The sequence below is a fragment of the Melospiza melodia genome, chromosome 6 (assembly GCF_035770615.1).
Source record: "Melospiza melodia melodia isolate bMelMel2 chromosome 6, bMelMel2.pri, whole genome shotgun sequence".
Classification (NCBI taxonomy): Eukaryota; Metazoa; Chordata; class Aves; order Passeriformes; family Passerellidae; genus Melospiza; species Melospiza melodia.
The window spans coordinates 61,217,152-61,242,935 of NC_086199.1; the positions used below are offsets into that span (position 1 = coordinate 61,217,152).

At 41.3% G+C, this 25,784-nt stretch overlaps 1 protein-coding gene across 8 annotated transcripts in view; it reads left to right on the forward strand.

Moving 5' to 3' along the window:
* Window positions 1-25,784, forward strand: part of OSBPL5 (oxysterol binding protein like 5) — a 172,792-nt gene that overhangs the window by 126,551 nt on the left and 20,457 nt on the right. For all 8 annotated transcript variants that reach the window (XM_063158624.1, XM_063158629.1, XM_063158626.1 and 5 more), the window contains 6 exons: window positions 1,032-1,112; window positions 1,769-1,870; window positions 3,453-3,656; window positions 9,314-9,398; window positions 17,974-18,145; window positions 23,274-23,493. In XM_063158624.1, coding sequence (XP_063014694.1) covers window positions 1,032-1,112; window positions 1,769-1,870; window positions 3,453-3,656; window positions 9,314-9,398; window positions 17,974-18,145; window positions 23,274-23,493 — 864 coding nt within the window. The remainder of the gene's footprint in view (window positions 1-1,031; window positions 1,113-1,768; window positions 1,871-3,452; window positions 3,657-9,313; window positions 9,399-17,973; window positions 18,146-23,273; window positions 23,494-25,784) is intronic.

The window sequence follows — 25,784 nt, forward strand, 5'->3', positions numbered from 1 at the left end:
GTACACCTCATTTTTGTGTCACACTCATTAAATCAAGGTGGCTGAGGGCTGAGCTTTTCTTACAAAACTGTCGTGTGTGAATGGGAGAGACAGTGGCTGACCCCAAAAGATCACTGTCTGAATGCATCAGACACATGAAAGGTTGGAAGGAAGAGAGGTACAGAGAGAGAAAGTAACTTCCCCAAGGTCACATAAAAAGCAGCAGAGTCCAGACTGTACCATAATTCTTTCACCACTAACCCTGCCCAGGTTTTGTGCATTTGCTGACAGAACCTTTCCATGTGGAGGTCCTTGTTGTGAGCTGGGCTCTGGAGAGCTGCACTTTCTAAGCACCCTTTATTTTGGTAACAGTAATGCTGTCATTATGCCTAATGGAAGTAAAGCAGTTCTGCAGCCCATCAGCATGGCCAGTCTGTAGTTTCTGAAAGTGAATTTAAACAGCACTGACACTATCAAACACCATTTGAAGTGACTGTGTGTATTTTGTGCTTCACTTTGCAAGGCCAAGATGAAGGTGATTTCCTGTGTTATCTGTAACATGATTAGGTCATTTCTTGCCCACCCATGTTTTTGGACATTTCAGTCAGTGCAACAGTCATTGCCAGTATCAAGTCTAGTTCTGAAAAATCTTTAACAAATTCCCCATAAGTTCTGTTCTAGTAATTGAAATGCTTTCAGATCTGAACGGAGTTGGACAGTTTTCAAAATTAGAAATAATTGTTTAGCTTTCTGGTTTGTTTTATTGTTTTGTTGGGTTTTTTCTTTATTTTTAAACCAAGATTAATGTCTGCATGGGAGAAGTACAAAGAAAATTTGGTGGGCAATTTTCCAACCAGCCATGGGTATAAAAAGGAAGTTTGGACTGCACTGTAGATATGCATTTTGTGCACCTGCTTAGTGTTCCACTGCTGAAGTCTGCAATCAGCTCTTTCATGGATTCCTGAAAGTTGTAAACAACACTTTATCAGAGCATAACTTGAACATCTTCATGTTAACACATTCCTATTTTCTTCACTCCCCATTTTTTTTAGATTGAGTATAAGCTGTGCAATGGGTCTGACAAAGAGTGTGTGTCTCCAACAGCCAAATTCATGAAGAAGGAAACACTGAAGGTATGTTCAAAGCAGCTAGGTCACGATCAGCTGACTTTCTTTAAAAAACAAATTGTACCTTCCAAACAAACCATTGGAAACAAGTCAGAGTCATTTCCCAAGACCCAGAGAAGCCTCTGAATCTTCTAGGAGTCATTAGAGGCCAAGGACATTTACAGGCTTTTATATACAGGATTAGATTATATACTGCAAGCAGAACAGATCAGTGTAATTATTTCACTGTGTTTGTATGTTCTGGAGCCATTAGGCACCTCAAGAGGATTGTAATCCTTCACTGCTCTTGTTAGGACAGACTTGCCTGAGCAATCTGAGCAAATTGTAGCTTGAACGCTTGCTTGTCTACCAAACCAAATGTATAAATAAATGAAATTAGATACAGTTTCTTGAATTTGAGGGGTGAGGAAGGCTGGATATCAATCCTCTTTCCTTTTCCTCAAATAAAAGACAAACTAGGTTGTGTTTAATGAAACTTCAGGAGCAAAGAAAATGCTTGTTTTCTAATTATGTTTTTATTCCTCCTTGTGCTCATTTCTGGGGAACCTGTGCTGGGTCAAGTTCTTGCTGTGCTATACATAACTGTCCTTAATGCATTATGTTCTTTCCTCCCCAAAAGAGGCCATGATTACAGCTACTATATTTTCTCTGTTCTCAACCAGGTACAAAAAAAAAATTACAGGCAGGAGAAGAAAAGAGCTACCAAACAACTCTTCAGTGCTCTGAAGGATCCCAGTGTGGTGATCACAGCAGACTGGCTGAAGGTATTTGATACAGACCATTTCTTCTGAGGATGTGGGAAAAAATAAGTGAGATGTGAAGTAGTTGATGTGTCTGAGATGTATGCACTAGCGCTTTTGTAAGTGAAAGAAGACCAAATAGTTTTCAAGCTTTAACTCAAGCTTTACTTAAATAACTGCTATAAAAATAGAACTGTGGATATTTACTTTCCACCTTAACTCAGTTAGTCTATTCCATGTCCTTAAGCAGCCAAAAGGGCTCAAAAAGGGCATGGTACAAAGGGAAGTGATGTTTCTCTCTTTGTTCCTCTCTGAAAGACTCTGTTGGCCTCTTCCCATAAATGTGGTTTTGTACTGAACAGGGAATAGACTGAATAACAGCCTGAAAATGGGCAGATACAGCTTGTTCTATTGACAATTGGATTTTCTGTTGTCACAGCACAGAATGAAACATATTGTACCTGATGACAACTGCAATTTCTCCTTGTGCACAGACTCGGGTAGTGACAGCTTCTCATTGAAATCCTGAAACTTCTGTGTGGCAAAGTAAATCTGGATTGACATTGAGAGATGAGCACTGCTTTTCTCCTCCTTTGGGGCCATTTAGTCTTCTCAAATAATAGTGAAGGTTGAATCTTTTATATTGGCAAAACCTAATTTTCAAATATTGCCTAACACATAGCTCTTAAGAAAAACAAAGTAACTTAAGGATCTCATGAAACAATACAGTTGCATTTCGTTAGTGGTAAAAACCTCCAACATTGTTCTGCAATTATTATTAGAGGTCAGAAAAGTGACATGCTTATGGTTTATTTGAGAAGTTAGATTGGCAACATGGTCTTCCTGTAGTGTTTACTGTTAATGAAAAATAAAAAACACAAAAAAAAATGTTTGCTGTGACCGGAAATTTCTGGTGAGCTGCAATAATGTGGTGGGCCACAAAAACAGAACACAAAAAAGACTTGAGGTTTGGCTTATGCATACTGAAGGCAGGAAGACCTTAGGCAAAATCTAACCTTACTGAGAAACTTCTCCATTCTTAAAGCTGTTATCTTTAATGTACTCCTATCAGATTTAATGTTTTCTATACAAGAGAGAGCTGCATTGAGCTCGACAGAGAAGTAAAGCAGCTGGAGACAGTACTTTTAAAAGTGGGGTATTTGACAAAACTCATTAATAGCAGTGTTTTGCAGAACACTATTAAAATGACTTATAAGTCCAGTTGGACTAGCTATAACATTTTTATATGCAATGTTCTAATTGGCATGTCCTCTGTGATTATTAACAGATCACTCTCGCATGGGCCAGCAGTGCTCATTGCCTAAAAAATTAACCAAGCTGCTAACACTGAGCTAGTAATAAAAATAGGAAGAATACCAAGCCAGTAATAAAATTATGAAGACAAAATTCTGCTATCCAGATTTCCAAGTTTTGGGATTTTGCTGTGAGGTCCCTAGGACTGTTCAGGGAACACCATGTATGTTCCTTAGGAAGTGTATCATGGTGCAGCCTTGGAATAACCATACTGGAAATACTGTATCAATACTGAATAAACGTTGGGTTTCTTCTAAGGAACAATGTAGATGCTACTTTTTTTTCCGTCCAGATTCGGGGGACTCTGAAGAGCTGGACCAAACTATGGTGTGTCCTGAAACCAGGAGTGCTGCTCATTTATAAGACGCCAAAGATCGGACAGTGGGTTGGGACAATTCTGCTCCATTCTTGTGAGCTGATTGAGAGACCCTCCAAAAAGGATGGCTTCTGCTTTAAACTCTTCCATCCTCTGGATCAATCCATCTGGGCTGTAAAGGTAACAATCCTGATGAGTCAAACAACCTCTTCATGGTTACCAAAGTTTCTGAGCACTGGTATTACCTAGCACTGATATTATTTAGTTATTCAGTTGCTGTTAGCAGTGGTGAATTGACTGCATAAAAAGATTAAGGATACCAAAGCTTGATCATTGAACGACATCAAAGATACATAGTCCTTGTGATTAGTTCCACAGATGTATCATTCTCAGTGTACAGATGCCTGCATAGACTGAGGAAAAAAGGAAATGTCTTAGTGCAGGAAAAAAAGTTAAATACCTAGAAGCTATATCAAGCCATGACCTACATCTTTAAAAGGAGTTGGGCATAGACACAGTTAACTAAAGTCCCCAAAACAAGGACACAGAAAGCACCAAGTGTTTCACACAAGACAGGGAGATGGTTGGCAGAGTGACAAAAAACAGGTTTATAATTTGACTTCTTTTTTTCTAATGCCCCTGAGATTTGGATTTGTTTGCAATGGACTTGGAACTCAGTGTTCAGCTCAAACCTTGACTGTTGCACAAAAGCATGACTTCAGATAGCCCTTATTGTCTCTTCTTTGAAATGGAAATTGCAGGATTTTCTCCACTTCATTTTGACTTATTCTTCTGGCTGAGACAATCCCTTCCTGTACACACAGTGGCTCCTGCAACAAAAATGATTAATAGTTTTTTACATTTCTTGAAATAACTCCCTTCAAATCTTAAAGAGCTGTATTCCTTTTTCTTCTTTCTTTTAAGAATAGGCAAAAAAAAAATGTAATGCATATGAGCAAAGAGGAAGATCCCAGCACCTCCTGAGAGGCACTGAGAGGCACATCTTTTGGATACCCTGAAGACAAAAACTTAAATGTTATTTTATTTGTTTCCCTGTCAAAACCAGCAACAAAACCAGAGTTGCTGCAGATATAAATTCTCTAGGAGACATCACAAGTGTAAATAAGGCATTATGAGTTGATGCCTTGCTGCAAGGTAGTCAGCAGAGGGAATGGAAATGGAGAGACTCACGAGAGTGCAGTGAAAGCACTTGTCATGGCATCAGGAGTTCTGACAAAAGGGAGCAGCCCTGTGGGAGCAGATCAAGCAGACACACTCCTGCTCATCCGTGCAGTTAATTGAACAGTTTTAAACACAGCTATACAATCACTATAAAAAGCCTTTCCATTTTTAATAAGGTAGGAGGAGAGAATTAAAATTAACCTCATCAACCTGGGGTGAGAGCTGCTGATTTCTGCCAGCAGCTCTGATTTGTGCCTAAATGCATTGCTTTTCCCTAAAGTTTCAAAGGTTTCATTACTACCTTGCTTCTTATTCAGTTTTGAGAGTTTTGATGCTTTTTAAATTCAGAACATGCATCCAAGAAGGTTGTTGACGATTTACTGTCTGTCAACAAAAACCTTCCTTGTGACTTGACAGGTCAACTGAATTCTTCTGAGAAGCACAGTCAGAGGAGGTAGTGAAAAATAGAATCAAAAGTGCAGTCAAATACTGAGAGGCAGAGTTGCTGACAGATCTGAAATGTTGCACTAGGATGCCCTTCCTTTGATATGAAGCATCCCAAAGAAAGAGGAGGTTTTATTAGTGTGTGTGTGCATTTAAATATGTATATCTAATTCTTGTGTCCCTTGAGAAACATAAGATAGAAATAAGAATTAGTATATTAAATATGAAGGGAGCATATATCTGAAAACGTTTGTGGACTAGAGGAAGTCCAAAGAGCTTTAAATTTTAAATTCAAAGTAATATTCTGCATCTCTTGAGATATACTTAGAAAACCTTATTCAAGCTGCATAGTAGGATGCTCCATGAAACCTGAGTTCAGCCTGGATTGTTGTGTGTGATAGATGCTTTCAGCCACAAGGCAAACACCAAAATACACATCAGGAAGAAAACCAGTGAGCTGCTTGATGTCCAAGAGACTGTCTGCACTCTGTCAACAGTTTAAGGCTGAAACTGCTAAAAATACTGTTTTATTTTATGTCATTTCACAGCCTCTTTTTAAAGCAACAGGAGCAGAATTGACTGATCTACATTGGTTGTATAAAACTATGCCAAGAAGGTCTGTTTCTCATGAAATATAGATTAAGCAAAGATTAAGCAAAAGATTAAGCAAAAAGCCCAAGTTACTGTCCATCACAATGGAAATAAGATCTGGATGAACCCCTTTCATTCTTGGCCAAAATGGCTTGTGAATTTTCAGAGGTTATCCAGATTAGAGTTGATTGTCCAGCTTTCACTCTCATCAGTGGATTTGCAGTTTACTCAGGGAAATTACTGAACATCTTTGTACATATTGGCCTGGCTGCCCAGCAGATGTTTGGAGCTAAGTGGGGTTCAGGCCTGGAACAAATGTCTGGTTCAGGCACTGCCATAGGCCTTTGATAGGTAGTACTGGCCAAATAAATTTGATGTGCAGGCATTTAACTTCAGTCAGAGCAGGACAAGATTTTGGGGCACCTTTCAAGATAAGATGTAAAGGCCATGGCTTATAGTTGAAAGCTAAATACATGCTTTCCTATAAAGCTCTCTGGGGTCTAGAGCTGTCTTAGAAGCATATTGCTGAGGGAAAGATTTTTTTATTCTATGCTGCTTCCCTGGCTTTTTGAGAGTTTCAGCCTGAAAATCCTTTGCAGTGCACATGGATTAGACCTTTTATCCATTGGTTCCATCCAGGCCTTTGTAAACGCAAGGCCAAAACTGTCAAGGTCCCAAAATCAGCCAGCAGTGCAAGCAGTGGTAAGAAAAGCTTCCCCTGCATGCTCCAAATGCTGCTGCAGAGTCACTTTATCCAGTGCGTGAGGGCAGTGTGATCCCACACTGCTCCTGGGAAGAGACATTTGCTGAGGTTCCTGCAGGAGACTGGGGGAAGCCAACCTAGTAATTTGTGGGAGAGTGTGGGTGTCTGTCCTCTTGCAGCACAGAGGGAGTGTAGAGCTATCAGCTGGCAGGGTTTGCCTCCCATCCCAAAAGATGTCCTGGAATAGGTTGTATTTCCCTTCAAGCTTGCTCAGAAGCTGGATGAACAGTGTGGTGTGGGAAGGCTTTCATTATCTGCAGCCTGTTCTGACATTTATTTAAAACAATCAGTAAGTTGGGGTCAGACCCACTGCATCTGGGAAAATGTTTAATTTGAATTTTGTTGATTTGTAAGAATTTGAGTCATTCCTTTAAAGAAAAAGTTCTAGTAATGGTCTTGCACTGCTGCTTTTCTAGTTGTTATTCTGTTCCAGAATACAGTAGTTTAATCTTCATCCTTGTGGTTATCCACAATACTGTTAAGGAGATTTCCTCCCTTTATTTAAGCTTTGTTTTATGACTCTCTGAGATGTCTTGTCATACTATCCAAAACAGTCAGTCCTCTCCATTTTTCAAAGCCCAATCACCCCCTGTTTCATAGTGCCTTTTGAGTGTCAAAACAGATGTAAAGATAGGAATGATCCTATGGTGGTCCTTTCTTAGTTATACTGCTCAGGGGTGCATCTGGGGTAATACTTTGAGTGAGGGATGGTCATTGGCGTGGTGCTCAAAGGCTGGGAGGCAGAAAGCAGCATTATGTCTGCTGTGCAGATACAGAACATCATTTAATCTGTGCAGATGTTGCCCTTATTTTCATGGCCTCCTTTCTTTTTTCTGTTGGAAATGGCCCCCTCCATGCATGAATATGCCTTACTGTTGAAAATGTTTCCTTGATAGAGTGACCTGGCTGCTTCTTGAGTTAATCTATGTGCCTAAATGCCTGTTAGAATCTTGTGTTATCCCTTCCTTCCCATTTCCCTTTTTTTTTTAATTGTTTCTCTATATCGTACTGTTAGGCTGTGGGGTTTTTCCTCAAACAGAAGAAAATAAATATCCACCTCTGCACTAAAAACACAAGTAATGGTGTTATCAGTAGTTGTCCAATGCCCTGCTCAGCTGCAAGCAGCTGAAAGGAAAAATGCCATGGGGAATGATGCCTGATTGCATTAATGTCACTAGTAATGTCTTAAGCTGCTCTGCTCTGGTTTACAAATCAAATCTCAACTTTGCCAGTCCTGCCTATTAAGCCTTTAAACAGTCTTAATTTTGTGAACCTCCTGTGGGAGAAGGGAGGAGAAAAAGAAAGTAACAAGGAATCCAGTTTCTCTTGGCAGCAGAGGAACCCTGCAGATGTGAAGGCAAGAAGCTTGACTGGGGACCATTTTCTTGTTAACACTTCGTCTTCATACACTCAGATACAATTTGATGCTTTTCCTACTTTAAATTCTGTCCAAATTTTGGTTTTCTGAGTATAACTTAAAAACAAAAATCCAGATAAAAATATTATTTAACTGAGAAGCACTTGTGTACAGGAGCAGTTTTTAATAGAAGTCACAGTTCCACGCTTACCAACTAGGAGGAGGAATCCTTCTCTCAAGGAATATGATTGGATACTATAAAGGTCCATATAAGGGAGGAAAGTAATACTCAAACTGCAAAAATCTGCCTAGAGTTTTTCAGCATTGTGTGGTATTCTCTAGAAAGTCAAGGAAATCTGTACTGGAGCATCCTCTTGCTCCCCCCTGCAGGTGACATAGTGGTCACTCAGTATTGGTGATGTTTTTATTTCTGACATAATGTCTGCATATTTGAAAAAAGATCTGCTTTTATGTTATTTGTAACAAATTGAGGAAGAGGATGAGCTGGGTCACTTTGAAAATGCAATGAAGGAGGAGAGATTTCTATTTATTTCTTTTAGGTTATGGCACAAAGTCTGTACCATGAAGACTATGAAGCTGTGTTCACTGCATACAGGAGCTGCTTTTTCTTAGCATCTTCTGGAGTTCAGAAGAGAAGGAAGCAGGGAGGAGATCAAGGAGGGAGCCTGTAGTTCTGCTCAAAGAAGTGTCTCAGCCAGGATGAACTTTGCTTCCCTGGGCATCATTTCTGGAGGGTCATGCTGAAAGCATGGTGGCAGGATGTTTATGAGACACTTTTTATTTTTTTGCCACAGCTTTCAAATGAAAGACAGCATAAAATGAGCAAAGCCTGAAATGGCTGTCACCACAGGCACCACAGCCTAAGGGTTCTCTGGATTTAAAGGTGAAGGATTGCAACCCCGTAGAATGTGCCCTTGCTGGGAAACCTTTGGTCCTCAGTCTGTGGTTTTCCCATCTTCACCTTTCCCACAGACTCAGGATGGAGCTTCCCCTTTGTTTACTTCCAGGGGAGCTGCTGTTGCGTCTCTGCTGGAGGCACTCAGGGCACGAGGTGTGGCTCTGTTGCTTGTGGTGGTGAGTGAAGAGTGTTTCATGTGAGTGTGTCTGGCTGCCAGCAGACTCCACATGCACCTCATGGAGCAGTTCCTTCTGGTGCACGTGGTGGTGTACAAAGGTTTGACTGATTTTGTGCCAAGTGGCAGCAATACAATCTTTCCACTCTTGCATATCAGAGTAAACACAGCAGGTTTTGGGCTGAGCATAGGTTAGACCAAGCCCCATTACCATAGAGCTCATTACTGCCTTGGAGCTGCAGCAGCAATATCGTGATTAATAATGAGTCTCTCCAAATTATTCCATCTGCTCCTGCCTTCTTTCCTATCACAAACATGCACACTCTGCCTGGGAAGGGTGGAAAGGCGTTGAACAGTCCATTGCAGCTTCCATGCCTTACGTCTTTCTGTCTGCGTGCATTTCCAGGGACCAAAGGGAGAAAACGTCGGTTCGATCACTCAGCCTCTTCCCAGCAGCTACTTGATTTTCAGAGCAGCCTCCGAATCAGATGGTAAGTTTGGGGGTTTGTTTGCTTTCTCCAGATAGCAGACTCCCTGCTATTTAAGAAAACAGGTTGATTTAAAAAAAAAGTGTATAAAAGAAGAAATGGTGGTTCACCCAGCTTGAAAGAGTGCTCTTAGCAATGGTCAGAACAAGTCAAGCAGAGTTCTGGCACATTTCATTGGCCTCACTGAACAGCCACCTCTCTGGCCTTGTGTATGGAAGAAGGACTTAGGCTTCTCATTGGGGAAAACCATTAAGTCAGTGTAAACTAAAGGGTAGAAGTCCTAAAACTGATACGAAAAGAGCTCTGTGTCCTCAGTTGAGCAGAGACTTCATGGTCTTATCTGCCTACATCTTACTCTGGGGAGGGATATGTTGGAGGAAAATGGCATGGTAATATTGAAGAGCTGTCAGTAGGTGCCTTTCAGCCACCTGAATTTTACTGTAAACTATTTGTGCTGTGGTTTGCAGTATAGCAGGCCCAGATGCTGGTGACTCCACATGTAAAATACTATTCTGGGAATTTGCAAAATTATGGAAGGTAAATTTAGGTCAGTATATAACAGACATGCCAGCTTGCTATGTGAAAATCTCTATAAATTACTTCAGAGGATGTAAAATATCAGTGATTTATAAGTAGATAAGAAGATTAAAACCATGTTTTCATTCCATTTGACCTTCAGACTACTCTAATTTTTTTTGCATAGCAAATTAACCTAGGCTGTTCGTTTTACAGATATTTTCACCTACCCCACTAAGGGGGCTCATCTATCCCATATGTTCCTTTGGGTCTCATCTAGAGTAACTTTAGGGACATAAGGACTTCTTGTGGAGTGAAATGGGCTTTGAAAGTAGTGTCGTCCTGGTCCAGTGATAAGGTTTTACATTTTCCTAAGGGATGGAAATGAAACAATGCAAATGCACCTTTGGCAAAACACTTAGAATAGGAGGAAACCTTCCTTCATTGCAGACTTCTGTGCTATTTTCCTCCTGCAGCGAGAGGAGGACAGTTCATGGTGAGGGACGCCATTGTGACATTGAAAACTGCTCGCAGATGTCAGTGCAGTGAAATTATATGAAAATAAGCAGAACTTATATAGGCCCATAGAAACACATCTATTTCCTAAAATAGTCTGCTTTTGTAGTTTATTTGTGTAAAGGAATGCAGGATTCTAACCTGGCTCCAAATATCACCTGCCTAGAAAGAGATAGATTGATGCAATAATCTCTTGTGGGGAAAAATAGTGCTGTAGGGTAGAGCTGCTAAATTAGAGGCATTTCAAACCCTGGTTATACACACAGCCCACAGAACAGATACACAGAACAATCCCACAGAGTTCTTAGGCAACCAAATAGCTTCAACAACTGTCTGTCAATCCAGATTTTATAAAATATTATTTCCTTAGAGACCCATGCACTTGTCGTTCTACTAGTTTAATTATTAATGATTAAACCATAGAGGCAAAGAGACCTGTGGCTGAGCTTCTACTCTCTCTTTTTATTATGTCTGCCATAGGCCAGTTACACGGAATATAAGAGCTTTAGATTTGTTCTAACTAACATTAAGTTAGTTATTGCTCCTAAGGTAGCAATAGCTCCCAAGAGATCATCAGAGGTAAGACTTTTCTAGCTGTGATCTCTTGGTCTGGGTCATACAACACGAGAATTTTCAGTGTTGAAATACCTGTGGGAAGTTTTCTGCCCAGTGAATTATTACATGTCTCCAGTGTCAAAAGAGCTTAAAATAGTGAGTTACTGGAACGCATTTTGAGAGCCAAGATTCTTGGGAAGCATGCAGAGGCAAGGCAGATCAAAACAGAGTTACTTTTGGTTTAGTGTGATTTTCCTTTATTTTGCTGCTTCTCTCCAGTAGGATCCTAATGTTAGATGGAAAGCTAATACGATCCGGGAAAGGAGGAAGAGCTGAGGTGCCTCTCAATCAAATACCCTAAATGTGATGTATAAAGTAACCAGGGCCTTTGATTCAAGACAAAATACAAGTTCTTGAACAGCACCAGCAGTGCCCTAGAGCCACCTGCTCTAAGAGCACCCACATTATCCCTGGTGGATTCTGAGTCTGATGAGGCGATCATGAAAGCCAAAGCTTTGGGATCTATTTAGCAGTGGACTTCACAAAAAAAATTGATACTCAATTGCACCAGAAATATTAGCATGAAAAGTGGTGTAATTTTCAGCTGAATGAGAGTATTTGACTTCCCAGCTGAGGTCAGTGAGCTGTGGAAATTTGGCATCTTTTGTGTAGGAAGGGCAGGATGTGAATTTCCAGACAAGAGGGAAGAACAGCTTCCTCCCAAACCTGTGTCCTGACAAAGGGTCAAACATGGGTGTCATACATGGAGATGAGTGACTTGGGGACAGTATTAATGTCAGTAGGTCATGTAAAACATATGCAGACACAGATACAAGGAGCAGAAACTGCTACATGTAAAGAATTCTGTATAAACTGCAGGAAATTAAGGCTTTTACTTTGCAGTTTATATGGTTTGATTTTAAGCTCAGAACACAGGACTGAAATGGTTTTAGACTGTTACATTGCTTCACCTATTGTAAAGAGGCATCTCCAAAAGGGCATCCCCTGAGTTTGTTTCATTTCTTTAACACGCTGGACAAACCTAGAGGATGCAGGAAAGACAGGAGATTGAGGTAAAATGAGCTAAGCCAGCTGAGACAACTGAGGCAGGTGGGATCTGGGCCCTTGTGTATATTTGAGGTGTTTTCACATTTCCCCTGTAGGGCAATACTGAATGAATCTAAAGCATCTCTGAGGAGGTGTCCTTGTTGTGTTCTTCTTAACACAGTCTCCCATGTTGGTAGTGGAAAATAAACAACAAAGCACTTGGCAAATATAACTAACTCGTGGAGGCCTCTGACTTGCTGGGAAATACTGAGTTGCTGCATATGTTAGATGTACAGTTCAGCCATCCTGGCAACTCTGTCATGATCAGCAGTTACATGGCCTACTTTTTCTCTCAGCATTTCAGAATCCCCACTTTCCCCTCTGCTGTACCATCTGTGACAGGCTGTTGGTAGGATTTAAGATCATGACTTCTGGATGATCTGCAGAACCACTGCCCAGCTACAGCAGATTTCACATTCACAGACCAGACTGCAGTCTGCTTTTTGATGTGTTTTAAACATCAACCTTTGGAAAGGTCCTGTCAGCCTACAGGGCTCAACCTGTACAAGTGCATGGTCTTTCTTTCTTACCAGTTTCAAAAAAGAAGACTGCTTTTTCTAAACCAGTGACTGTGTCTACATTTCAGATTTGTGTTGAGGAGTGACTTAGAATTAGTAGTAGCTTCCTGCCCAGACCATTCTGGAGCTGCCCCTGAGATCTAATTAACGTGTCCTAAGCATTTTAAGTCTCACAATGAGGATCTCCACTGTGCCATGGGCCCTGCTGCCACAGGGTGTATTCCTACAATGGAATTCAAAGTGGCAGATTACCAAGAGTTGAAATCTTAACAGTGGAATTGTAAACCACATTTACATTTTATTCCTTCTGTCTGCCCTCTCCTTCAGGGATGCTTTGGGTAGCCTCCAGTGCCTGATGTGGATGCAGTTGTGTGGAAATCCTGATGGATTACAGTGTTGTTTCTTTTCTAGGCATCTGGCCCTTCCCCCAAACTGATGCTCTCATCTGGGGAGGAAATTAGGTTATTGAAATAAGGGTCACGCACAAAAGCAAAGAACCACAGGGAAGATTGCAATTTGAAACCAATTTAACAATGAAATACATGTCTAGGTCTTGGCAGCTCTGGAGAAAATAGAATATCTTTTATCTTTTTAGCTTTATATCTGCGTTTCATATTCCTTAGACCTTTCACAGTGGTTTAAAATCCGGACTTCTGCAACAAGATTTCATTAAGTTCACTGCATAAATTGCACCTGCAGCTAATTGAGAGCTCACATCCTTGCATCTTGACAGCCAAAGTGGGAGAAATCATGCACGCAGGCACCCAAGTGGTACAGCAAAATAAGCAGTCAGCTGAACACGATGACCTTAATGTTCACTGACTGAAGCAAATCAGCCTCTTCTCACCATTTGTGATTTGTGTGCACTTGAGCAAGAATTCATCGTTTCCAGGTGACAGTCTACTTCAGGTTGATTTTTAAAAGCATCTGTCTTGTAAGTGTGAGGCATGAGGCCAAAGCTGGAGGACTTTAATAATTCAAGAAGAATAATATTTCCTTAGTGATGTCTCTCTGGAGGAATGTGTGGTTGCTCAGTGTGAGCCTTTTGAAGTCTTAATTGGCAAGAGATTCATCCCAGGTGTTCTGAAGCTACAGGAATGCAGTGGAAAAGAAGTATAGTTCCAGACTGATATTTCTGTGTGTAAGGGTGTGATTCCATCTAGAGCAGTTCTTCTTTCTGGTGAGTGCTGAGAGAACATTGGCTGTGTCCTCCTTGACCAGCTGCTGCAAAATGTGGCAGATAGACTTGGCACATCAGATTATGAGTTCTTCTAGGTGAGTGCAAAGAATTTCAAAACTGAATAGCTTAGTGTTTTCAGTGCTGCCTGGTTTTGTCCTGTGAGTTATTTTGGTAATTTTAGATCTCTTCAAAGACTAGGACAGAGTCAAGTTTTTCTTTGAACTGAACCTAGGTTAGCAGCATAAGCACCTTCTGTTGTTTTGACTTTTTTTTTTTTTTCCCAGGAGGAAGAAGAAATTATTTTTGTCTCTTGGTTTTAGTAGTTCCTTTTGTCTGTGAAAAAAAAAAAAAAAAAAAAAAAAAGAGTTGATGCAAGCACATGCCTGCTGCTATTCAGCCTTGCAGCCTCCAGATTTCTTCATGGTGCCAGCAGTGCCCTGCTGACCCAGGAGGTGTCCTGCTAGGAGCCATAGTGATTCCTGTTTGTACCTCCAACCAAGGGATCAGGACCAGCCAGCCTGGTCCTGCTTGACCAACCTGATCTCCTTCCATGGCAAGGTGACCTGCTTAGTGGATGAGCCCTGGAACAGGCTGCCCAGGGAAGTGGCTGAGTCAACATCCCTGCAGGTATTTAGAAGACATGCAGATGTAGCACTTTGGGACATGGTTAATGGTAGACTTAGCAGTCCTGGGTTAACAGTTGGACTTGATGATCTTAGAAGTATTTTCCAATGTAAACAACTCTCTGTCTCTATATAATTTGATTTGAGAAGAGCTTGAAAGCTTGTGGGGAGATTCTGCCAGAAGCTGACAATATACTCCTGGGTTTTTCTTCAGAATTTAAACATATGCTTCATTTGGGCCACAGTGTGTGAAAAATTATATCTGATATTGATTGCAGTTTTTGCATTGCCACTTCAAACCTCCTAAAAGAATATTATTGTAACTTCTTTTTTTTTGCTTCCTTCATATGCACCCTTTTGGGCTGCCATTCCTCTCTGAAGGAACCCAGATCTTACATTATTTTCTGATCTAATTAGCGTGTATATAAAAAGCCCTATTTGAGTCACCCACTCAAAATTAGAAGATGTGAGAATTGGGGTAGCCATGAAGCCTTCATGCAGTGCCGTCACTGTAGGCGACAGCCTTTAATTATGTGACCACATTCATTTCTCCCCTTCTGCAGCTCCTGAGGGAGTGAGTAGAGTTGTCAGGTAAGCAATTAAGTAATCCAAATGCTAGCATTTTTATATCATCTCCACAATCCAGAAGAATACAGCTCAATAGAAAGGTCACTCAGATGTAAAAACATTTCCTATAGGCCTTTAGCAAGGAAACAGGTTTATCTTGTGTGCAATCCCTGTAATTGAGAGAGTATAATTTTATGGTTTTATGCTGCAATTAACACACCATTGACTTGCAGAGAATGTAACCTTTTTATTTGCAGAGGTAAGCTCTTGTTTTCCATCTGGGTTGGTGGCATGTGTTTGTTTGGATTCACAGCACCACCTGATGGCTGAATGCCCATTTCTGGGCTTGGGTATGCTCTGCATCCCTTCGGTTCAGTTTCTGTTAGAAATGAAAACAAGGGTGTACACTGATGCCATTTCTGTGTGCTGCAGGGCACAAAGAATGCTGACTGCTGATGCAGAGCAAGTTCCTCTAAAGCTTTGTGTATCTGCCTGGGACTATTAAAATGAATATTTAATGTTTTGGGGTTTTGGGTTTTTTTCATTTAAGCTCCTTGAATAAGGCTTTTGAAAAGACTCAGATTTCTCATAACACCTTCCAGGGTGTTATCTGAAGAGTTGGAAACCCTAGATGTATTGTGTAGAAATTTCCTGTGGTGATGTAGTGAACCCCCAAATTTTCGACCAAGCCTGTAAGGTCGTGGCAGCACTAGTGAGGCCCTGTGGCAGTGTGGTGGGGGTAAAAGAGCTGCCCATGGGCCATGGCCAGCATGGGCTGCTCTGTCTCCATCCCCAGGGAGGGGGATGTCTGAGGGAGACTTGGGGCCACCCTTGCCTCAGCCATCACAGGATAATGAGCATACCTGGGAGCTGCAGAGCACTGAGATGACCTTGGTGCTGCCTCAAAGGGCTCATGCTGCTACAAATCAACCTACCTGTCAAAGCACCTGATTTTAACAGCCTATTTAATACAAAAATATCTTGACATATGCAGCATTTCCAAATGTCAAATCACAGAGTTCTCACTCTGCGGAACTGGAAAAGAAAAGCAATTTTAAAAGCAGAGGAGAGTCAAGTCAGGGAGCCTGAGCAGGAGTGTGCTCCCTGTGCCTCAGCACAGCCTGAAACAGATTTGCATAGTGGTGGGTTTGGGGGACAAGGAATATGTGGGAGGAGGTGGATTTGTGCTCAGTGCAGCCATTTACTCTAATGGGTTATCCATGCAAATCCTCCACATAGAGAGAATGGCATAAATCTCTGCCTCTAAAGCCTTAATGCAAGAGTATTTGTTAAATACAAAATAGTGTGAAATCAATTCCAACAGCATTCAACCTTTCTAATCTTTTATTAAACATTATTTGTATTGTTATTATTAAATCATAAGCTGATGCTGAAGGAATTTATTGGATAAAATTTGAATATATGAATGGGGCTCTACATGGTGTTCATGGCTAAATGTTCAAGTGCAATTCTTCAAAGATTTGACATGTTTTTATTTTACTGGTTGCAGCTTTGTATCGAAGCAGGCATTGAAAGCCACTCAAATTTGTAAATATTTCTTTATATGCATGTTCTAGATTTTTTTAAGGTGTCATTTGTCTTATAGAGCCAAATTTTGGTAATTATGAAGTTGATGGGAATTCTGCCCAGGAGAGCAGCAGGATCCCAGTGAGATTTATGCATGTGCTTGATACTGTGTGATAGAAAAGAATTTAATGAAAATTTTGCCAAATGGGACCAGGAATGAATGCGATCCAGGGAAACCCTGTTTGCAGCACTTGCCATTGCTAGAGAACAATCCTTTGTTTCCTTCACTGCCTCTCAATCACTCTTCTAATTATTGTGAAATGTATTCTGAGAAGTGTAATGAAGAGCTCTGTTTTACAAGCTTGAAATTAGAGGATAACTCCCTTGATACTTCATTTCTCGAATGTTCAGCTAATTTGCAGGTGTCCTGGCCTCATTAATGACTGCACTACAGAAACAGGCTATTTTCAGGTGCTTCCAGGAGTACAGCAGCTCCAGCACTGTGGTGGTTGGGCTTCAACACACAGCTTTGTAGCCTTGTATGGATCATTGCAAAAGGAGCCAAGGGGCAGATTGGATTCCTGTGCTTTTCATTTGCTGTCTGTCTGTGGGACCTGTGCAGGCCATAGGGAAATCCAGTGTGGCTGTGCATAGGAGCTGCAGTTTGTCTTGGCTCTGTGCCATGTTTACAATTTCTCCAAAGTGGACCCTTCAGGTAAAGATTTTTTTGCAGCAAGATAAGAAACAATGATGCCCCACAGACATTATCTGATGGACCAGGCAGAGAGAAGGAATGGAAAAATAAATTTAAAATGAAGAAAAAGAGGGAAAATGAACAGCCTGACAACTTTCTCTAGTCTCAATTACTCTGTCACATATTGACCATCCTGGATCTTGATTGGAATGGTGGTGCAGCACTGCAGCCATCATGGGACCTCTGAGCAGGCTGTGGTTCAGTGATCCCAGGGTAAGCAGGGATCTCTCCCACACAGCTCACTGCCCTGGTATCTCCCTGCCATTGGGAAGAGCATGAGGTGGGGATGCCAAGGGGTGAATGTGTTCTGGGGAGTGTATTACTTGCAGGCATGAGATGCTGGGTGTTCTGGAAGCACCGTACCCACACAGATTTCTTGCGTCTCAGACTAAATCAGAAAGGGGCAATGGGATGTGAACAAGTTGTGGGAGAAGGGGATGTTATTAGGGAAGGGGATGTTATTAGGGAAGAGGGAGTTGGAGTGAGCTTCCCGCTGTATCACCCATGCAGATGTGTTACTTGTGCAGCTGCTAAAACACACCATTCCTGGCAAGATAACCTAGGGATCATATGTATGAAAAATATATTGTACCCAGTGACTTCCTGAATTACAATGATAATGACCTTTACTCCCAGGCAAGAAGCTTTTGAGAAGCAGTGCATGAATTGTGTAATTTACTCTGCTGTGCTTAAATAATTCCTTTTGTTTTCACAGGCCGATGCTGGCTGGATGCTCTGGAGCTTGCCCTGCGTTGCTCCAGCCTCTTCAGGCTCAGTGCCTCCAAGCAGGGGAAGGATGGAGACGTGAACTGCTCCAGTGATTCTGCACATGCGGGGCTCAACCACCTCTTGCACACCAGTGCTATGTCAGACCAGGAGTTCTTCCAGTAAGATGGGGCTGTTGCTGCTTAATGCACAGAGAGGTGGCACATGGCTCAAACTTGAGTGTAATCTAGCCAGAGTCCACTGAGGAAATCTGTTTAAAAACCAGCCTGTGTGTTCTGCTGCTGCATCCTCACTAATACATGGGCTGGGTGTTGCCACCTAATGCTTGAACGCACGGGCTGGGGGAAATCCCAGCTGTGTTTGTTTGTACATAAACAACTTTCTTCTGTCCCCTGCTTGGGCCAAAATGGTGTCTGGGGATGCCAGCATGAAAAATGGCTTGCCTGAGTAAAGATTGCAGAATCTAGCTGCTGTAGTTACACAGACACAGTCACTAACAATGTCTGTGTGTTGCAAGCACATATGGCTCTGAGTCTGATCTATTTTTTAATAATGTGTACTCTTCCCTAGTAATACTGTGTTATAGTCAGCAGAGTGCCCACACTGCATCCTTAGATTTATAATTACTTTCTCTCTCTGCAGGGGTTTTGAGGCGTGTCCAATTTCTTCCTCAATGAATCAGATAAATTTTTACGTAAGGGCAAAGAAGTCCCCACAGCCTCCTTTCTATTCATATTCCTGGTATTACTGCAGCATTTTGGAACATCAAAGCTATGTACACATTAAAAAGCCCCAGGCCTTTCTGTTGCTTATAGCTGAATAAGCAACTTCAAGAATCCTCCTGGTATAGACATTTGGCCTTTGGAGTGAGAACTGGGAGAGGACGTGTCTATTTCTAGTTCTGCTGATTGGAATTTGACTTTCAGAGCTCACAGCAATGCACCATCAGTTATGCAGTTTCTAGGGTAGCAATTCTTGCAGTCTGCAAAGATGATGGCTTGCAGAGCAGGACCTCACCCTTAAAAGGTTTTCTTGGTCACATTTATGACAACAGCAGGGGTCTGAGTCCTCTTCAGAGTGTTTAGGTACCTCTGGCCCCATGGGATCTAAGGGGTGGCATCATTTCAGTCTGCCCTTTGACCTGATAGGTTCTGGTAATCCCAGCATGTGTTCTCCAGTCCTGCTGCTGTTCAGGTTTTTACCTAGAGTTTAAAGAGAGCTTTACTGAAAAGCAGTGGGAGAAGAAAAGGAAATCTAATATCTTACCACATCATGTGCCCTAGTACTTGTGCTCATGGGTTTCTTTCATAATACTTTCCTTATGTCTGGAAGTCTCTGTGCTCACTGGGATAATGAATTCAAGAATGCAGTAGACTTGGTTTTTGGCTGATGGATGTGTGTACAGAAATATACATAATATTAAAATGGAGCCTGTGGCACTCAGAATATTTGGGTAAACCCTTGGCTACTGTAAGCTGATACAGAAGATAAGGTTAAAACTGTAGTAAAGTATTTCTTCAGAATGTGATATGTGAATGCTGCTTAAGTGATGCCTCTATTTCACCTCTTACTTGTCCAACATTAAAAGCCCCCTTGAAATATGGGACTCAGTAGTAGCAACACACATGACAGAGTTCTCAGCAGGACAGAGTACCCACAGTTGCAATCAGATATTTCTTACAGTCTCAAATTTTAGCTGAGTCTGGTTCAAGCTGGGCATTCAGCATGTGACATCTGGACAGTACCCCCTCCTTTCTGAGTCCTACCTCTGTTGGGAATGTGTAGCCAAACTCCCCAGTGCTTAAAGCCCAGGGGAGTTTGAGGGTTGCAGGACAGGAGGATGACTTGCTGTCATCCCTGAAGGAATGAAGAACATTTAAATAAGGGAAAATGCAAAACCCAAACTGTGCAAGTGCTGAGCAAAGTGGTTTTGGTTTGCCAGTGACAGTGGCTTCCTCACAGGGATTCAATCATTCTAATTAAATGCTTTCCCTACAGGGAATCTTACCAATTAAATTGGCATGCAGTTGTTAGGGGGCCACTTAATTACATTTAACTCTATGTTCAAATTAGCCAAACTACTCTGTCAAGAACAGAAAAAGAAAGGGAAGATGATGGATATTATGGGGAGAACAAAACCCCCTTGGGAGCTGGCAAAAGCAGTTTTTCTGTTGAGCCAAAGTTGCATTTGTCTGCTGGCTGCTTTGCTCCTTTCCTGCTGGGAAACAAATCAAGATTATACAGTGATTTCAAAATCCATGTCTTTAGTAACATATAAAAATGAGAGAGAGAACTGTGTGAGTGAATCAAAGGCTTAAGTACTGTGTAAATCAGTGATTTTAGACAGGAGACTTTTAGGGCACCAGGCACTCTTCTTTTTAATATGAAGTTGTATTTCTTGTGGCTTCCATACCTCATCTCCAGCAGCCCCAGGAGTCTGGCTGGTTACTTGTTTGCAAAAGCCTAAGTTTCTAATTAACTGTGTTTAGAAGAGCAGTATCAAACCCAAAGAAGTCCTGGTCACCAATTGATGTTTCCAGGAATGCCACTTACAGAATAAAGCACTGCTGGAAGAGAACTCTAGTATGCTGAAACAGTAAATTAACCATGAAATGTGCCAGGTTACCCATGTTCATGGTGGAAATCCAGTGCTGACTTTTAGCATAGTCATTTCCCCCCCCCCCCAGCTTTTGGATTCTGGTCCAAATCTCGTTGGAAGCTCCTGGGAAGTCTTTTCATTGATTGATTGGCCAAGCTCATGGCATGGCATTTGTTTTTAGCATATCACACATATTCAGTGGTGATTCTGTTTGGAGAAAGAACGTGGGTGCACTTCAGCATCTCATATTTGATCCTCAGAATGAGAAGCATCTGTTTTCCCTTTGGCTCCCCAGAGTGGCTCCATGGCTCTGGATGGATGAAGTCTTGCCTGGTTTGTGGTGGTGGGTAATCAGTGCACAGTTCAGTGGAATTTGATATGTATTTGATTTCCCTCTTGGACTAAATCTGAAATCCTTAAAAAATACTAGGGTGGTGGGTGGTGGTGGTGAGAGAAAACTAAGAAAAGAGTAATTTATTCCATTAAACTTCAAATACTTCCCAAATGTGAGGCAGGTGACACTGGAAAACTTGCTCTTCTTACAAATGTGAAATAGAAACAAGTGCTGCATCTCAGCATGAACTAAAAGCTTTATAATGAACTGTTCTTTCAAGTATTTTTCCCCCATGGAGAAGATTTTCATTAGGTGTAGGGAGCAAAGCAACCACAGACAGCACTCACATGTTTACCTGATCATTGAAAAATTAAGAACTAAATTAGGTATTTAAATGATCAAAACCAAATAATTTCATGGATATACCATCCAGGAAACAACTGTGGTGAGGAATCATGGGATAATATCTCTAGACAGCTCTCTCCTCATCTTTCTTCTGCTTTATTATTTTAAATTCATGTGTGTGTAATCTGTGTCTCCAGTGTATTTGGTTATCACTCATTACATTTGCTGTCTGCTGGCTAAAAAAGAGAACTAATATCCTGGCACTAGAACAATAAAGACACATAATGTCTGATAGAAAATTATTAGTGTTGGTCATTGACTGTGATTAATGATCTTAGTTTTATTATACAGTGCAACTGTCAATTAAAAAACCTTGTGATTTGTATATATAAACATTGTGTATATGTATATGTATGCAGACATACATATATTTGCAAAAGGAATTAAAAGGAAGATTTTTCTAAAGGCACAGAAAGCTGTAAGATGACACTTCCAAAAGAACTCTAGAAACTGGGCTCTGCCAGAAACTGAGCTGTGGCTGTCACAATTTGGCTTGCTTGGCAAGTTAAAAATCATGAGTTTATTTCAGTGCATAGTTGGAAGTTGAGATCTTCTGAAAAGCTGATGCCAGTTCTGAGTTTTGATTCTTTTGTTGCTTTTTTTCTTTTTAATTTTCTTTTTAATTTAATAGGGCTCTACCTAGCAATGCCTAATTATCTTTTTAAAATAGAAATTAACAAGAGTGGGGAAAAAGAGCAAAGGTGGAAACTTTCAGCATTCATCCTTAGTAAAAATTGAAGCATGGCCAGATTGGCCTGAGAAAATGCCCATCATAGAGAAGCTTGATGCTTGACGGAACATTCCCATGTACTGAGAAATCTTGGAGAGGAAGACAGTCTGCAGGAAGTTACAAAACTCTTCAGAATCCAGGGCCTGTTTAGATCCTCTGAAACCCTTTGTATAGTTGGAAATCTTTTGTTTTACTGCTCTATTCAAGAGCAATTTTTCATGAGGTCTCAGTTAAGATATTTTCAGAGGAAGGACCAGCTGAGAAGCTCAGCAAATGGGAGTTAGGCCAGGCCATGGAAGAGGTAATGTGTCTGCAGACATGTATGAATAAGGAAAACTGTTTCCCATGATAGATACCACTTGAAAAAAGTGCATTTAGTGAATACTTTTCAGCACATGACCTCTGGCCTGTGCAATCAGGTTATGCATCTGTCATATGAACTACATCTGCTTTTTCAAGTGGAGATGCTATAGGTTACTTGAGAGAGAATTTTTTGCATTCTCTGAAGTCTGGATCACTGGGCATGATACTTGTTACACCTTCCATGCTTTCCCTTAGATGCTGTTATAATTTGGGAGTTCTTCTCACATGCAGTTGTCCACTCCATGCTTTAAACTCTGTTCTTCCACACAGCATCATCTGGGGGAAGCACATTCCCCCAGAGGAAGGAATGGATGAGGGAGGGGTATGAATGTGAGAAAATACTTGCTTCTATTAGTTTTTAAATTTGTCTTTTCTAGTGTAGGGCTGACATAGTACCACCCTCTGTTGAAATAAAATAGCAATAGCACTGAAAAGAAAATGTATCTCGTAACGTCATATTTCTTGTATATGCTGCAATCCACTGACTTCTGTAAAGAGGAAAATCTCTCCTGATGGATACTTCAGTTCTCTTATCAGCAGTGTAGAGTTGTTGGAGTGCACTTTCTCTGTATCCCTCTGGTCTGTGGGCTCCCATCCACAGCCAGCAGCAGAGCTGTGTAAGGATAGGTAAATGGAGCTGGCACCTTTTGAAAAGTGCAGTTTGGAGGGAAAAATTATGATGGAAAATCCCTCATTTTTCTGTGATAAAACCTTTGTTATTCAGGAAATCAGTGTCTGAGACTGTCCTGGTCTGCACAGTCTAGTTAGTCCTGGGAGTGTTTTTACTATGTTTTAAAAGCCTTAAGCAATGTGGCTTTGTAAATAAAACTGAAGCAAGTAATGAGCTGTGTGTTGCAGGTTGAATGAATCAACCCTGGAGAACAACCACCACTTGGAGAATGATGCTTTTTCAGACAAGTCTGAGAGAGACAACGCAGAGGAGTCAGAGAATGAAGCACAGGAGAACAGCCGCAAGACAAATGAAAGTGAGAGTGATCAGTCAGAAATCCAGGGAGAGCTCTCTCCAGGGAGGAAGGGGACCACTTATATTGAACAAGTCTATGAAGAATTTGGGGAGGTAAGAAAACAAAAATCTTGATTGCTGCCTGTTCCTGTTAAAATGTATCTGTTTATAATATTTGTCCTTCAGCCTTTTAGCTGTATGGCAGGTAACAGCCAACTTTATGAGTTCTGGTGTTTAACAGAAAAAGGGAAGCACAGTTTTCTGCTAAATTACATGGTGTTATGTGCTTTAATAATTCTGCATTATGAACAGCAGCTCTGCTACTGTGCTTTGGTGTGTTTCCAGCATGAGCGATTGCTTTAACCAGTTATTGCATTAAAGATCTGCACAGCATTGGCACATTCATGGAGCCAGCAGGAGGGGGGATTATTATCCTGGGCATGTGTCCTGGCCAATTAGGGCGCTCAGTCCTTGTGTGATACAAAATATGACACTTGCCTTTTTTTATTATGCATGGAACATCCTATTTTTTGTGTCTGAATGGAGCATTTGAGCCACTTGATTGCTAAATGCCAGTTGCTTATATGAAAGCCATTTCTCATGACATTTAACAGCAGGAGAATGCATTTCTGTTCCACATAAGAGCCTTGCTAGCTGATGTCACTGTGACACCTCTGAGGAAGGCAGTGGTAGAGAGCTGGGGCAGCCAAGTGTGCTGTGTGAGAATCTGTCTGAGCAGGCAGCAGAGGAGCTCTGCTCTGAGCACTTGCTTGCCTGCTGCTTTGAACAAGGAAGCTGAGGTCCTGTTGGTGCATCAAAGAAACACACTGCTGGGAAGCTGGTTTTTTCTTAGAGTCACAGAATTGTAGAACAATTTACATTGGAAAAGATCCTTAAGACCAAGTCCAGTTATTAACTCAGCACTGCCAAGTCCACTGCTAAACCATGTCCCTCAGCACCACATCTACATGGCTTTTAAGTGCCTCCAGGGATGGTGACTCCATCACCATCTGTTCCAGGCCTGTTCCAATGCTAGACAATCCTTTTAGTGAAAAAGTTTTGCTAATATCCAATCTAAAGTTGCCCTGACATAGCTTGAGGCCACATCTTCTCCTATCACTTGTTACCTGGAGAAGACACCAACACTCACCTCTTGGCAACCTCCTTTCATGTAGTTCTAGAGAGTGATAAAATCTTCCCTCAGCCTTGTTTTCTTCGGGCTAAACCACCCAAGTTCCCTCAGCTGCTCCTTACAGAACTCGTGCTCCAGACCCTTCACCAGCCTCTTACACTTTTCTTTCAATGTTCTCCTGAAAGTGTAGTACTAATATTGACGAAAAATATATAGTCAAATATATCCTAATTACACCTAGCTTCTCTTCAGTGCATTTTTTTCCCCTCAACTCCTCTTGCAGACAAATAGCAACGGGGTTCAAACAGGAAATTTTGAATAGAGATGAGTAACTACACAGTGGCAAAATGAAAGCAAACAATTTCTGTCAGCTGCTTATTCTGAAATGACCTTTCATCACATGACAAACTGCCCTAGAAGTGGTGGTAGTGCAGGCTGATATTTTAATGTTTGAACAAATATTACAGGCTACACTGATGTGTATATGTGGGTGTGTGAGAGAAAGAGAGAGATCTCTGCAGTTTTACATTAAAATAAGAAGAAAATGCAATACAAACCAAGTGGAAAAGATTGCATTTCTGTTGGAGAGTGACACTTTGTGTGGCATTAAATAAGTCTCTCTGTAGTGTGTCTGCTCAGGCACAGGTAGCATCCAGCGCGCTTCCAAAAAGAATTGCCATGTGGCCTTGGCCCATGAGTGTTTTGTAAGATTTCTTCAGGAGGTGGGGCTGTCATCACCTGGGCCATGCAGGTAGGACTGGTTTTTGAGTCTGAACTCACTGATGAAAGGAATGTAGAGAAAAATGGGTTTTGTGCAATGATGTAACTCCCCTGGGTGGAGATGTAGCAAGGTAAACATGTGCCAGAAGTCAGGTCAGTCATCATCTTAAACTGGAACTGCCCTCAGCCTGTGTGTGCAATTCGGGTGTGGCAGCACAAAGGTCACAGGCTGGCACTGTTGCATTTTCAGCTTGGCTGTGAGTCTCATTTTAAAGGTGTGCACGTGGGTAGGTGCCTCATTAGACTCTTGAAAGGTGTTTGTGCATTTGGCAGTTTTGCCTTGTTTGCAGATGGAATGTGAAGGCAGAGATAGGTGTCAGAAGAACTTTGAGATTGCAAAAGTTGGTCTAGAACACAATATAGGCACTTTGATAGGTAGATTGATAGCAGAAAAAAAAAAAAAAAAAAAAAAAAAAAACAACAAACATTTTTTCCAGGCTTGTAGTTTAAACAAGTTCTAAAAAGAGGTTGTTCACATCTTCCTATACCTTTT